The sequence below is a fragment of the Clupea harengus genome, chromosome 23 (genome assembly GCF_900700415.2).
Source record: "Clupea harengus chromosome 23, Ch_v2.0.2, whole genome shotgun sequence".
Taxonomy (NCBI): domain Eukaryota; kingdom Metazoa; phylum Chordata; class Actinopteri; order Clupeiformes; family Clupeidae; genus Clupea; species Clupea harengus.
This window is the reverse complement of record NC_045174.1, coordinates 16,520,041-16,535,557: the sequence shown is the minus strand read 5'-3', so window position 1 is coordinate 16,535,557 and position 15,517 is coordinate 16,520,041. Positions and strand designations below refer to the sequence as shown.

The following is a 15,517-nucleotide window of genomic DNA, read 5'->3' as shown; positions in this document are numbered from 1 at the left end:
CACCGCCAAGGCGTGTGACGGGGTTCAGTCCCTCCACTTAACTACAGAAGTGTGTGTTGCTATTTAGGCAGTTCCTTGTCAGGAAATTGTGTGTATGTGTTAAGAGAGACTCAACTCTAGCAGAAGGAAAATGTACCTGATTATGTACACATCTATGTAGGTTAATGTATGCATGCACAGTTAATGTATGCATAGTTAATGAATGCACAGTTAATTATCTATAATGTAAAAATAGAACCACTTTAATGATTGGAGGGGGGTGAGGGGGTTTTGTCATGCTTAAAAATCCCTCTACAAACTATAAGACAGAACCCCCCGGGGTTGTAGTTATACCTACGGCAAGCAAGATAGTACAGAAATATGCTCATAGATGCCATTTGCAAAACGCAAGGTGCTCCTAGAACATTACTGATAGTATAGCTGAGGAACTGTTGACTGTTCAAGGCCTTTACTGCATTTGTTTAAATGTTCCCAGAGACTTTAATGTGCAATAATTGCAATAAAATGTCTGATAGACCCACAATGAAGAGAATGCACAGAAAATATTAAAGAACTAGCTTTCAAAAATTGCGTCAGTAAAAGACCATATATTCTAGGGCGCGGTGGTAGGTCTGCTGAACTTTACCTTCATATACACACTTTTTAACAATAAAAACTGTATCTTCTGTATTTGCAAAGACCAGAAACCAGGAAACAATTGCTGAAATGTTCATTTTTATTAAATACTTTTTTTTTAAGGTCAAGTGTCAGTAATAACAAAGCTATTATTATGAAGACCAACTAACATTCAGACAAACACTTGATAGTTGTCAAGTCATGGTTTTTATTAAATGTAATGATCATGCAAAAAAAATATCTGAAAAGGAACAAAAAAATCCAGCATCCATTTTGAAACTCCGAGTATATACGTAGCCCGATAGTATAACCATTACAATGCAATATAGTCACTAAACTGGAGGGGCGCATACCAAGCTAAGGCAATATTTTTTTTCTTATTTTTAATATTCTTAAAATGTGATAACTCATCTATCAGTGTCTCCAACCGGAGTGGACTCATACCAGAGATGCAACTAGAAGAGATATTATTTTATTATTTTATTATCCCTCATCTTCTGAGTTTTTTCTAAAATATTGCGTAAACACTGACATTGGAGATCAATTTTTAGCAAGAAAGTAGACATGCATATTTCTTTCCGTTTGGCGGCACTGCATATTTCATGTTTTCTTCAGTTGTTGTTTTTTTCTTTTTTTTGTAAGATAAATCACCTCCCAACACCCTTCTTTTTCTTGCGTCAATATAAGTCTCAGAATGGGCCAAACTGGTCACCTCCTAAAGCTTCATTGCTTTAGAGAGATAGAGAAAAATGTAAAAGTTTATCAATTAGGGAAATCTAACCCAAATTAGTGTCTCCTAGATTCTTCTCTCTTATCCCCTCCCTTCACCAAATCCAACACCAATGCCTTTCCAAATGTGGATCAGCTTGAGACCAGCCTATGGGCCAAATCTGCTTAACTCTATGTAGGATGCCTGTCTTGTTCTTCCTGTGTTGTGTAGCTGATCTGACCTTTCCTGGCCACTCACAGCTCAGGAAGAAGGACCCTGTGATTGAAGTGTAGGATTGTTTGTTTGCCAATGCGCTACTCTAACGTGGCCAAGCAAGGCAGCGCAAGTCCCCACAGCGCAAGAACAATTAAAGAAAGAAAAAACCAGAGCGATAAAGAAAAACAAAAAAACAACTACAATTTCGAAATGAAAAACCACAGAAGAAAGCACACAATTTTTTTAAAACAGACTGCAACAAAAGAAATGACCTTCAACAACAGGGTCGGGGCCATGAAGAGGTGGTATAGTGCTGATATGTAAAGAGAAATGTTCCCAACAGCGCACACACACACACACACATACATACATTCCCACTCACACACAAACACACACACACACAAAAAACGACTACATAAACTGCGTCTCTGGACTGAACGGACACTACACGGACATGTTTTAAAATGCAGGTGGGGTTAAAAGACAAGAAGTGCTGCTCTTTAACGAGAGCTTAACACCAGCCTGAAGTGCGAGGGCAACCCCTCTTAGTTTCTAGACATCGATTACTTATACCGCCTGTTGCCCATGGTTACCGAGCTGTTGTAACGTTACACTGCCTCTCTCAAGCATGTTTTGTCATCTCGGTCATGAGTGTCAGATGGAAGGTTCCGGTTGAAAAGAGTTTAACATGTATACACACACACACACACACATACAGAGCTACATGGTGGTTCATATACTCACATACACACGTACAGTACAGACATAACCCTGACCAAGGATGTGAAAACACAAAACCAACATTTAAACAGCCATTTAACAGTGTGTGTGCTATGCTTACGACCACTCTGTTTGTGTGTTTGTGTTTTTGTGTGTGTTTTAACAGGACAGGTTGCATTAAAATGTGTCTGAGGGGAAAAAGCTGAAGGCTTAGACCTCAGGCGGTCAAAGAGGCAGGTGTGTGGTGTGTGTGTGTGTGTGTGTGTGTGTGTCCTGCAGCATTGATAAAGATGGCTGTAGGAGATATTCTGGAGATGGCAGCAGTAGTGTTCAGTGAAATCCTTTAAGAGGATGACTCACGTGTGTGTGTGTGTGTGTGTGTGTGTGTGTGTGTGAGAGAGAGCGAGCGAGTGTGTTTACATACAGCATGGAAGGACGAAAGGGCAAACCAGCACAATAGCAGGAGGTGGTGCAAAAACAGGTGAACTATATACCGATTATGTACACTTGTGCATCACTGGTATGTATGCATAACATACAATAAGCACATAAGTAAGCAAGCGCACACACACACACACACACACACACACACTCACATATACTTCCACACCTCAAAGTCAGCACATGCATAATCCGGTCACAAACTCCCTTTGATGCTAAAACACACTTCTCTCTTTTTTTTTATCCATGTAATCTCATTTAAATATATAACTATACACGTTTATAGAGCTTAACTTAGAAAAGAAATTAAGAGAAAAAAGAATGCTTTAAAATAGTTTCATCAATTCAACTCGCTCAAACACAAATACACACTTCGATAACAGCAAGAGTCAGACAACTGAAATCAAGAGATCCACAATGACAGCGACGGAGTGTGTGTCTGGACTCAGAGTGTTATCTGACTCGGGACATAAAACTGATAAACAATAATAAAAAATAAAATCTACACGTGCGCACACTCACACACAAAACATACACACTCACTCAGACACGCCACAAACAAAAATGCACACTGAAATCCTACAGACTATACTTTGGTGCTTTTCTGATTTTTTTTTTCTGTTTTGATATTAAGTATGTACTTTTAGTAAGTCCTAAAAACAAAGAAAAGAAAAGAAAAAAACGGGAATAAAAGGAAAAACACAAAATCTGCTTCAGACCGCCTTCACTTCATATATCTCTCAACTTTCTAGATCCGCTCAGAAAATTTGTTTCTCCAAATCGGAAAACTTTAGGAGTCCAGTGGTTCCTTAACAAGCGCACATTAAACAGCGGTGCCAACTCCTGTTTTCCATTTTGTGAAATGAATTTTTTCCCCCCCATCAAAGTGAACCCTGGTTCCGTAACCACGCAAAACTCTGCTCTTTTCTCACCACACCCTTACTGACTTTCTGTAGCTTGTCTTACATCTAGTAAAATGTACAATATTTATATATGTATACTGAACTCAAACATTGTTTTTAACTTACAAACACCTTTCTGAACATCTTTTTATCATTTTTTTTTTTTAGTTTTTATGACGGCATTAAAAAGTAAGATGGTTCCACTGGCTGGGGTAAGTGGGGAGTAAAAGTAATAACAAGACATCGCCCCCTAGTGGGCGTGAGATGCATGCACCGTCCCCGGGGCCTAGCCGCAGCGCAGACAAAGGGGGCTGCTCAAGGTGGTGGACAGTTTGACTGGATGTTGGTCAGGTGTTTCTGGAAACTTCTTGGGGAGGCGGGAAGGAAGAGGAGATCCGGTGGTGCCGCTGCCCCCCCCAAACCCAACCCCTACCCCCCAAACCCCCCCCCCCCTTCTCTTGGACAGCCGGCCGCAGCGTGCCCCGTTCGGCCACAAAAGAAGACTCGTCAACAGCCTGGACAATCCAGGTGAGCTGGAGAGAGGAGACAGAGAGGGAAGGATTTAGTGTGTGTGTGTGTGTGTGTGTGTGTGTGTTGATCTAGCATTAGTGTTGTGTAGCTCTGCTGCATGACCTGCTTTTCTGAGTGCATACATCCTCACTGTAGCAATGTGCGGACCGCTCTGGAGCAGTGTCTGCGTGTGTGTGTGTGTGTGTGTGTGTGTGTGTGTGTGTGTGTGTGTGTGTGTGTGCGTGTGTGTGTGTGTGTGTGTGTGTGTGTGTGTGTGTGTCTGTGTGTCTGTGTGTGCGTGTCCTTACCCATGTTTCCCCGCGCGTAGCTCACTGTAGCGGCGCGGCGGGCGCTCCAGAGCAGTGGAAGTGCACGTTGAGCCACTTGGCGTCGCGGCGGTGCCAGACGCGCGTCTCCTCGGACTGGCATGAGCGCGGGCGGCCCTGCCCGTCCATGTACTGCGTCAGGCGGATGTAGGCGATGCACGCCGCGTCCTCGCCAATCAGGTGCACGTGTGGGTTCAGGATAGTGGTGTGCACCGGTTTATTGTTCTTGCTCAGCACTGCGGGACAGAAACACACACACACACACACACACACACACACACGTTTACATGCAATCAACATTGTATACAATGCAGAATATATTTGTTACATAGGTTTTTTCATGTTCAATATCATCATAATCAACACCATTTATCAGACACTGAGATATTAAATAACTGACTAATTATACTTTGGACAGATCTGTATTACCTGACAATTAAGTTTATTATGCTAAACACATGCAGATCTGTGATGAACAATGACAGGGGATGTACTCACAGTTCTCAAAGTAGAACTTGTGGAAGTCCATTCCCTCCACCAGATTCCCAAGGGCCTCCGGCTCAAAGGAGGTCAACCCAGGGTCACAGATTCTCCTGAAACACAGACATGCACTGTCAATTAAATATTTTAAATCAAGTCAATCAAAAGTAAAACCCAGACTAGGATGAGTAAGTCTACCTGAGTGGAACTCAGCAAACTATTGCATGCTGGGATTTATAGTTTTGTAGTGCACAGTTGGCTATACTCACGTGTAAGCCTCAAAGTCCCCATTGTTCATAGCTTCTATCAGCTGCTCTGTGATCTTGATAATCTCCTGCTTGCGAGCTACACACCAGACAAGATGGGTGGAGAGAGGAAGAGAGGGATGAAAAAAGGGTGGAGAGAGAAAGAGAGGGATGAGGAAAGGGTGAGCAAGGAGTGAAAAAGACAAGCAGATGGACAGACAAAAAAAGAGAGAAAAAAAAAAAGAGTGGATCAAAATACAGGTCTTGGAAGAACCACAAAAACAAAACACACACACACACACACACACACACATCACCACTTTAGTGTGTCAGTAAAAGCTGCAATAATATTTCACCTCCATAAACCCTGTAACCAGGATGAATGTGAAGTTTTAGCACTTTAGAACAATGTGAAGGTCCTGAGTAAACAATAGATGCAGTTAAACCATCATTTCATCAGTACGAAAAAAAAAACCTCACAAACTCAGAGATACTACACCATCATCTCAGCTCCCTTCAACTCAGCCCTCTCTATCTCGAAGAACAATCACAACCCAGATATTTATTTCAATCATTTCAGCATTCTGTCGATCTTTTCACAGTTCATTCACTGGGCTATATTTACACCCACCGGCGTACTTCATAAAAGCCTGGGATCAAATTGCATTTCCGCATTGATATTTTGTTAAGGGGTCCTCATGGCGCAGTGATATTGTCCTCAGCAATGACATTTCCATTTATCTATTTGCTGAGTCATGCTGCCACATAGGGCCACATTATAAGCAGCTGAGCTGAGTCATGCTGCCACATAGGGCCACATTATAAGCAGCTGAGCTGAGTCGTGCCAGAGAAGCAGAGTCCCACTCTGTCATTTCATGACGCGGCAGGCAGCACTGTCAGGTGAATGGTAAATGGACTGCCTTTATTTAGAGCTTTTCTACTCATAGACCACTCAAAGCGCTTTACAGATGAATGCCTCAGACATCTACCCATTCATACACCAGATGGCAGAGGCTACTATCTAAGGTGACATCTACCCATTCATACACCAGATGGCAGAGGCTACTATCTAAGGTGCCTACCTGCACATCGGGAGCGGTTGGGGGGGGGGTTCAGTGTCTTGCTCAAGGACACTTAGACACTTGGTGACCTTCCGATTGATAAACGACTCCTCTACCTCCTCAACCACTATCGCTATCGGCCCAATGCTGCTCTCTGCAGCAAAGCTCTTATAGAGGCTTCTAGATAGGGTATGGTCCAGATCAAATGGTCAAATTAGAGCAAGGTGGGTAACTGTCCGATACAATACTTGGGTACGACTGTAAACAAATCTGACTTAAAAATATATGTAATGTCAGTGTTACTGTCACTGCACTGGAAAGATGACTAACAAAGTAGCACAATTGAGCTCTCTAGCTCCACAATTAAAGAAACAACAGCGAAGGCAGACCAGCCGCTGTTATCTGGAGGTCACAATTCAAACCCATCAATATGACTACCACTGAGCAGCTTCACTGCTGTGCCTACCATCCTGCTCAATGCAGCAATACTCGTGCTTGTGTAGCGAGCCTGGCCCAAGTCTGGTCTGACTGTAAGACACCGTGCTTGTATAGCGAGCCTGTCTGGTCTGACTGTAAGACACAGTGCTTGTGTAGCGAGCCTGTCGGGTCTGACTGTAAGACACAGTGCTTGTGTAGCGAGCCTGTCGGGTCTGACTGTAAGACACAGTGCTTGTGTAGCGAGCCTGTCGGGTCTGACTGTAAGACACAGTGCTTGTGTAGCGAGGCTGGCCCAAGTCTGGTCTGACTGTAAGACACAGTACTGTGTCACTGCAGCGGAGCTCTGCAGTCTGAACTCTGCAGTGGAATCCGATCTTTCCCATTCTGATTTGGTGCAACATCAGATACCGGTCGGATTGTTTGCAATGTGACCCCAGTCGGAACAGTCGTATCGGAATTCATGCGATTTTTACGTCTACTCTTGATCGACGTTAGTCACAATTATGTGCTATCTCTGTGTTAGTCACTCGGGGAAAAACAACATGGAAGACAGCTGTGATGGATGAAGTCCACACACACCTCCGTGCAGCTGTAGAAGCCATCGCTCCACAAAAAGCCATAATTAAAATGAATAATATTAATTAATATTAAAATTAATACATCCAAATTGAGCACTAAGGCTTGCAGTGTGAAGGTAGCCAAAGACACTTTGTGTCGGTGCGACGCTGGCTCTAATTCCTGACCCTTCCATTTTCCACTCTAGATCGACGTTCACTCGGTGAAAAAACAAACAGGGAAGACAGCTGTGATGGAGGCAGTCCACACACACCTCCGTGCAGCTGTAGAAGCCATCGCTTCACAAAAACCCTCTCTTCCTCCTCATCCTCATCCTCGTCCTCATCTGCTCACAAATTCATTGGCTTCCACTGCACATCAGCTTATAAATGAAATCATAAACCTAAAACCTAAATCTTTTCTAGTACACCCCAGAAATAAAATTGCGAACATTGAACCTTTAGCATAATAGGTCCGCTTTAAGACTGGGGTTCTCCTACAGTACTCTTTACAACTCCTCCAACCCTTTTTGGACTGACCGTCTGAGACGCTGAAGCAAAGCTTGTTTGACTCCGGATACTTGTCTCGACAGCCGAGACAAACACAGAAATAGATTTACTAAAACCACATTGCAACACATACGTAGATTTACTAAAACCACATTACAACTGTGACATTTTCCGTGTTATTTAGGTAAAGATTGAATACGGTGACTGTCTAGACAACATCCTGACAGACCAGAGACAGTGCTCAGATGTGCCAAAAATTCAATAAACATTTAAATAAACCAACGCCCCCTCTAAAGGTAGTACACAGTATGTTTACATGTCTCTGTGTATGTCTGCATATGTATATCATGTACATATGCCATTCTGAGCACATGTGCTGTTTTCATGAATTGTGATGGCATGCAGGCAGACAGACAGACAGAGCCAGACGGATGGAGAGAGTGGGAGAATGTGTGCAAGTACGTGTGAGTGTGTGTGTCTTGTCGGCATGAGTGTCACCTTGCTTGTGTGTGAGTGAGTTGCATGTTTATGTGAGAGAGAGTGTGTGTGTGTGTGTGTGAGCGAGTTGCATGTTTATGTGAGAGAGAGTGTGTGTGTGTGTGTGTGTGTGTGTGTGTGTGTGTGTGTGTGTGTGTGTGTGTGCGTGCGTGTGCTCTTTCAGCTCTTGTCCGTCTGGCTCAGGGCCCAATCATCCTCCATCATCCACCCGTCTGTCGCGAGCCTCAAGTGGGATAAACACTTCAGGCAGTGGAGGTGAAACGCCAAGATGGCGGCCGCTCTTCTCGAGTCAACGTGCCCTTTCGGACCAGCGAGACGGGTTAAGAAAGGAGCCACTGAGTGTTGTTATGATGCTTTACTGTGGACTGGAGACTGCTAGGCTATTAGATGTGTGTGTGTGTGTGTGTGTGTGTGTGTGTGTGTGTGTGTGTGCGTCGTGTCATAACGCTCTTCTCGGGTCGACGCGTCCTCTCAGACCAGCGTGACGGGTTGAGAAAGGAGCCACTGAGTGTTGTTTTGATGCTTCACTGTGGACTGGAGACTGCCAGGCTATTAGGTGTGTGTGTGTGTGTGTGTGTGTGTGTGTGTGTGTGTGTGTGTGTGTGCGTGTGTGTGTGTGTGCACACGCATTCTGAATGTGCATGTGTCCGAGTCATATTGCGCTGAACAGAACAGCTTGTGCTTTTACACTCATGTTTTGCTGTGTGTATGTCAAATTTACGTGTGTGTGTGTGAGAGTAAGAGTAGGCATGAGTGTGTGTGTGTGTGTGTGTGTGTGTGTGTGTGTGCGCGCGCGCATAAGCTCCTTCAGCTCCTGTCCGTCTGGCTCAGGGCCCAATCATCCTCTATTATCCACCCGTCTGTCGCGAGCCTCAAGTGGGATAAACATGCGTGCGTGCGTGCGTGCGTGCGTGCGTGCGTGCGTGTGTGCATGCGTGTGTGCGTGTGTGTGTGCGCATGTCTACACGCATTCAATGTGCATGTGTCTGAGCCATATTGCGCCGAACAGAACAGCTTGTGCTTTTCTGTTTGTACACATTTGTCTTTCCTTTTCTGGTCTGCACACTTGTTCATTAACATATGCATAGGTTTAATATCATAGGTGGGTGTGGGTGTGTGTGTGTGTGTGTGTGTGTGTGTGTGTAGGTGTGTGTGTGTGTGTGTGTGTGTGTGTGTGTGTGTGTGTGTGTGTGTGTGTGTGTGTGTGTGTGTGTGTGTGTAGGTGTGTGTGTGTGTGTGTAAGTGTGTGTGTTCACGTTCACGTTCACATCCCTCAGTGCCTCTCCACTTACTCTTGGGCGAGACTCCACCCCCTGCTGTGGTGGCCCCACCCCCTTGCCCCCCCTGGGCCTGAGCACACTCCATCTCGGGGCAGGAGGTGTGGCCTGTGCTGTTCCACGCCATGCGGTTTAGGTCATGCACCGGGCCGGCTGAGGCGGACAGGGTGGTGAGGAGGAGGACGAGGATGAAGTGAGATGAGGAAGATGACAGTGATGGAAATAAGCACGCAGAAGATTAATGCCATGCATGCCAGTGAGAAATAAAGGAGTGTGTTTTTAGTAAATGAATGATAAAAAATGAGCAAGGGGGGTAGGGGGATTGTGCTCGTCTAACACAAAGATTAGCAGCGTGGTAACTTTCAAATGCTTCTTCTGTTTTCTCTAGGCTCATACTCATACTGTGTGAGTAAGGCTGACTGAGTACTACTGCAGCCCATCTAGCACAAGATCAGGGAGAAAAAGCCTGAAGAACTATCAGGAAGTTAGCGTGTTAGCAAGCAGGAAGTTAGCGTGCTAGAAAGTGTCAGCTATGGAAAACAGACTGGTTTGATTGACAGGTATGGAAGGTTATGGGATCAAAGGGGAGTGGTGGGATCACTGCTGAGCTGACTGATTGGCTCAGACACTTATCGTAGAACTAGGTCATGCACCACGATCTCAGTTATAACTGTTTGTAGACTTAAAAGCACTCAAGCATTTCTGTTGACAACATAGTGTGTCTCTCATGCAAAAACACTCTTGAAGCACTAGCAGTCACACTGTTGATGCTTTATATATGTTTTCACCCAGGGAAATGTGTATCTTACTAGGAACCCAACGTTATGTACAACTCTGACTCCGTAAAGGACAACTCTGAAAGTTGATATCCCTGCCATACCAACGTTTTAAGTACTACATATTCAAAAGGCTGCATAAAAAATTTAAAAACTAGAATATTCATCATTATGAATGCTTTCATTGCCTTGCTGTCTTTGCTTTTCAATCATAGTGGTTATTAGTAGGAAGATTTTGGAAGTTGGTCGTTTCCCCTCACAAAGTGAGGCTGACTGGATGTTGGAATTCCTCGAGGCACAGGAAATACGCTTTAAGTTTTCCACAGGAGAGAACACACACTCAAGCAGGGAATAGAAGTGATTGAACGTGGTGTGCCCAAGGGGAAAGAAGCTTTGTGGTGTGTTTACAGGATGGGCAGATCTCTTCCTGTTCAGTTTGATTAGGGTTAGGAAGCCATCCCCACTGAAAGACAAATTCCATTCCAGGAAATCAGGAACTACAGAAACTGCGAGAAACATGTAGGGAAGAGGTCATGTGAAGAGGGTTCCAGGAAGAGGGAACCAGAAAGGAAGGGGAGGATCCAGGAAGGCTCACAACAGGAAAGGGAGGATCTAGGAAGGGTCACAACAGGTGGTCTACAAAAAGTGTGTCAAAGAAAGTTGGCCAAAGACCCGCTGAAATCTCCCTCAGTCTTTAGCACTGACGGACTCAGAGGGGGGAAGGGAATAGGAGATAATCTTCTAGAATGTTCTACAAAAAAGAAGTAGGAAAATGACGTGGTGGGTCAACATGAATGACACAAATGCAGGGGATGTGGGGGTGGTAGATGACGAAGCTGAGTTTTTTTTAGAGGTTTTTTTTTTCTTGCCCCTGTCGCCATTGTGCTTGCTCTAAGGGGGTTCAGGCCCTGGGCTCTGTAAAGCACCTTGAGACAATGTTATTGTTTTGGTGCTATATAAAATTGAATTGAATTGAATTGAATTGAATTGATTTGAATTGAATTGAATAGCCCAAAGTGGAGGGGTCAGATTTGTGGGTACAGGTAAGAGTTGTGGGGTGGGGGTGTGGAAGCCCATACACTGCACACTGATTGGTGGGGCCACCCAGACTCATGGTACACTGCACACTGATTGGTGGTGCCACCCAGACCCATGGTACACTGCACACTGATTGGTGGTGCCACCCCGAGAAGTCGCAGTTTTGGGGGAGCGGTTGGTGAAGTAGAAGCAGTTAGATTGGCATGTGTGTTTAATGCACACTTTATGGGGGATAACCTGAAGTGAAGCGGATGTTTTAGGGTACAGGGAGGAGTTTGGGGGGGGGTTACCTGAAGTGAAGCAGATGTTTTGGGGTACAGGGAGGTCTTTTGGGGGGGGTTACCTGAAAGTGAAGCGGATGTTTTGGGGTACAGGGAGGTCTTTTTTGGGGGGGGGGGAGTAGGATGAAGGGGGTATGGGGTGTTTGCTGAAACACTTACTGGCAGGGGAACTCTGCGGGGATCCCAGCAGGGCAGGTATGTCCTCACTGGCACTCATCACAGCGCTGTCGTTACTGGCGCCCTGAATGCTCTCCGCTGGTGGGCCGCAAACACACACACACAGGCACACACACACACACACACACACACACACACACACACACACAAACAAACACAGCAGGAGAACCAAAGAGTAAACAAACAAACAAACAAACAAACCCAATAAACAGCCCAACTATGTCTTCTGGCACTACAATGCACACCTGCAGCACTGCCTTACCACGACTGCAACTTCTAGAGGAATACATGGGCAATGGCAATGTCTGGGACAAAGTGTGGTTCTTGTAGTAGCAGAACTATTTGATATTGCTCCTATAACCTTTAAATTGTGATGCAGTTTAGGGCTGGTTTTGGAACCCTTTAATGGTGAAACTGTTTAACATGGGTTCTGGAACCTTTTAACGGGTAGAACTATTTAACAGAAAACCTCTGGGATAATCCCTTAATGGAGGAGGATTGTTGTCAAGTACTCTCCCCCTGAGGTACCTATTTGGGTCCTTTTGTTTAAACATGCAGACAGATGCATACAGCACACGTATACACTCTCAGCCTGGTGCACCAGGACTTTAAACACACATGAGGAACAGCCTTAACACATCACAAAGCTCACAACGACTATGAGACACAAAACACCTCTGCTCAAAACAGATGGAGACAAGGACACAATGGTATTTGGAACAGGGGTTAAATGAGAAATAACACCTCACTTCTCTCTTCCTCTCTTTCTCTCTGCCTTCCTCCCTTCCTCTGTCCTCCCCCCTCTCTCTGTCCATCATTTACTCTCTCTCTCTCTCTCTGTTGCTATGGCACCGCAGTGTGTACTGAACACAGAATGCATATCCTCTGGCTCTATACATCAGTGTCACCAATCAGATTAGTAGTGACTGGCTGGACATGTTCATGGTCAGAGTCCAGTCTCCAGTTATATGCCTGTCTTTCTCGCTGCCTGCCTGTCTGTCTCTCTGCCTGTCTGTGTCTCTTTAATGCACTATGCGACAACCACAGTAACCAGCTTATATTTCGGCCAGCTGTTCCAGTGTCGTTCCTAAGATGTGGCACTCTACTGCTGAACAGAATCAGTGCCAAAATGGACACCTGTGCTGGGTAATGGCTGTCACAGTTGCACTTCCTCCCCATTGCACACGGGTGCTCTAGTGAGCTACTCTGAGCGTCTTGCATGGCTGTGAAACCATGATGGTGGTGTAGAGACCATAGAGTGTAGCAGGGTGATGGTGGTGTAGAGACCATAGAGTGTAGCAGGGTGATGGTGGTGTAGAGACCATATAGTGTAGGTGGGTGATGGTGGTGTAGAGACCATAGAGTGTAGAGGTGGAGTAGAGACCAGCAGGGTGAAAGTGTGTGTGCTGGCAACAGCGGGGAGGGAGGGGGGGGGGGGGGTGGGGGGGTCACTGAGCCATGTAGGACAGGTGAGGGGAGGGGTGGATTTAGATGGACAGCATGCAGAGGAAGAAGAGGAAAGAGGAAGAGGAGGTCTGTAGCTACCTTTCCTACCTTTCATATCCTCCTCCTCATTGGTGTTGCAGCTCTCGAGGATCCCTGGGAGAAAGGGAGAAGGAGAAAGAGAATGATATACAGAGAGAACGAGGGAGAGACAAGAGTGATCAGTTAAACTGACTAAACCATTGGCTTATAATAACAGACTGACACCCCATGTAATGGAGGCTGGATCTTTGTTCTCATTTGGGTATTTCATAAATACATGAAGCTTGAGAATGTCTATGGACACCTCAGCTCTTATTTAATTTAATAGATAGGGAAGCATTGTGCTTGACTGATGGATGTGCTGTTTTTCCCCTTTTCCCTGGGTTTGTCGTCTTTGGGCCAGGTCAGAGTTGAAAGGTCATCGGGGTCTTACCTTAGTGCCATCAATGGGGTTGTGCACCACCGTAGTCTGTGGCTCCTAAATGGTCAAATGCATAGGGTTAGGGTTAGGTGGTGACTTACACTTTCCCTCCAATGCCAAGGACACTTCACACTTCACACTTCACACACAAATGCGATGCGCTTCAGTTTGGGTTTGAGTGGTAGTGGACACTACAGGAGGACAATAAGCACTGTGTTCTTTGTTAACAGGAAGTCAAAAACTGGGACGCAGAATGAGGCAGTTTGCGCTTGTGACCCTGTGCTTGAACACACGGAACCACTCAACCCCAAACCACACACACACACCCACCCACACCCACACCACAGAGGTTTTCCATGAGTCTACATCACATGCTACTCGAGCACTCGAAGATGCAGGTGATCCCCCCCCCCCCCCCCCCCCCGGCTCTGACCTCTGACCTCAGGCCACTCACAGACCAAACCTAGACCACTGTGAAACACGGTCAACAGAGAGACCGAAGCAATGGCTGTCACACCCGTCACAACACAAGTATGTGTTACAGACGACAACACCATGGGAAACCGTGGAATAACCTCTCATAATAAAAATGAGTGCTAGAATAGGCTTGTAAGGCAGGAAAATTGAAATGGCAAAGCGACCAGAGGGGATTGTGGTCCGTGGCCTCCAAGGTTTTTTTTTCTGCCTGATTGACTCTGCCTTCTGTATGCCATTCGGTCGGGTTTGACATTTGGAGTGGCCGGAGGTCTCCTCTGAGAGAGGTCATAGGTTAAAGCGGATGCTTAATGGCTCGAGACGAGGAGTTCCCAGGATGCCGCTGGAGTGGCGGTCGGGGCAGAGTTTACAAGCAGGGCCCATTTCAAGTGTCAACCTCGTTTCCCCGCTAAAAGATGGACCTCTTGGGGAGAAGAGGGGGATGAGGTCTGGTGTTCTGGGAAACCACAACAGCAGCGACCTCACTTTTCAGAGTCAGGGGGGAGAACTGCATCTTGTAAAAAAAAAGGCAACCGGTGTGTGTGTGTGTGTGTGTGTGTTTGTGCACACTTTGTCCTCTGTGTTCTGCAAAAACATGTCTGGTTCCCACTATAAAAGCCCCATTTACAACTTGCTCTCACCCTTCTTTTCTAAACTTAACTTTTTCTCCTCCTCCACCTCCTCCTCCTCCTCCTCCTCCCACCCCCTTTTCTTCCCAGAGAGTGACAGCACCTAAGTGGGTGAAGCTCTCCGAGATACTTTTGCAGGGACTGGGCGTGTGGTGGATGAGCGTTGACCCAGATTTGCCACCTGGTCTACAGGAGAAGGTCTTGGCAAGCCGGGCCATCAGATAGGCCCCTACGGCAGCGGCCCAAGGAGAGTAGCTGTGCTGTGCTGTGCTGGTGCTGTTGCTGTGCTGTGCTGTGCTGTGCTGTGCTGTGCTGTGCTGTGCTGTGCTGTGCTGTGCTGTGCTGTGCTGTGCTGTGCTGTGCTGTGCATATGGCCCAACGCCACATAACATAACACAACACAGCCTAACAAACCACTCTGGCTTGGTCGAAATATTCATGATGGATGATACAAGCGTGTGTGTATGAGAGAGAGAGAGAGAGAGAGAGAGAAGAGAGAGAGAGGAGAGTTTGTGTACGAGACGTACGTACGAGCCTCTCTTTAGTGTGTGTGTGCGATTCTATGGTGGTACAACTCTTGTCAAAATAGGAGCCAGACTGTTGCTGCAGCAAACACTAGCGCACACACACACACACACCACACCGGTTGCCTGGTAACATTAAACAGTACTGAGAGCAAGCACAGTTCGAGCCCAATATGGCAGGGTTCGAGGGAATCACGGATCAACACCGGG

At 45.9% G+C, this 15,517-nt stretch overlaps 1 protein-coding gene across 1 annotated transcript in view; it reads right to left on the bottom strand.

Annotated features, from left to right (window-relative positions):
- Positions 1-697: 697 nt before the first annotated feature.
- The window catches only part of camk2g1 (calcium/calmodulin-dependent protein kinase (CaM kinase) II gamma 1), an 82,548-nt gene continuing 67,728 nt past the window's right edge, over positions 698-15,517 (bottom strand). The window contains exons 16-21 of the mRNA XM_031560870.2: positions 13,701-13,737; positions 13,329-13,373; positions 5,189-5,264; positions 4,938-5,032; positions 4,422-4,675; positions 698-4,136 (exon numbers count right to left, since the gene is read on the bottom strand). Of these exons, the coding sequence (XP_031416730.1) occupies positions 4,443-4,675; positions 4,938-5,032; positions 5,189-5,264; positions 13,329-13,373; positions 13,701-13,737 (486 nt within the window). The 3' untranslated portion in view covers positions 698-4,136; positions 4,422-4,442. The remainder of the gene's footprint in view (positions 4,137-4,421; positions 4,676-4,937; positions 5,033-5,188; positions 5,265-13,328; positions 13,374-13,700; positions 13,738-15,517) is intronic.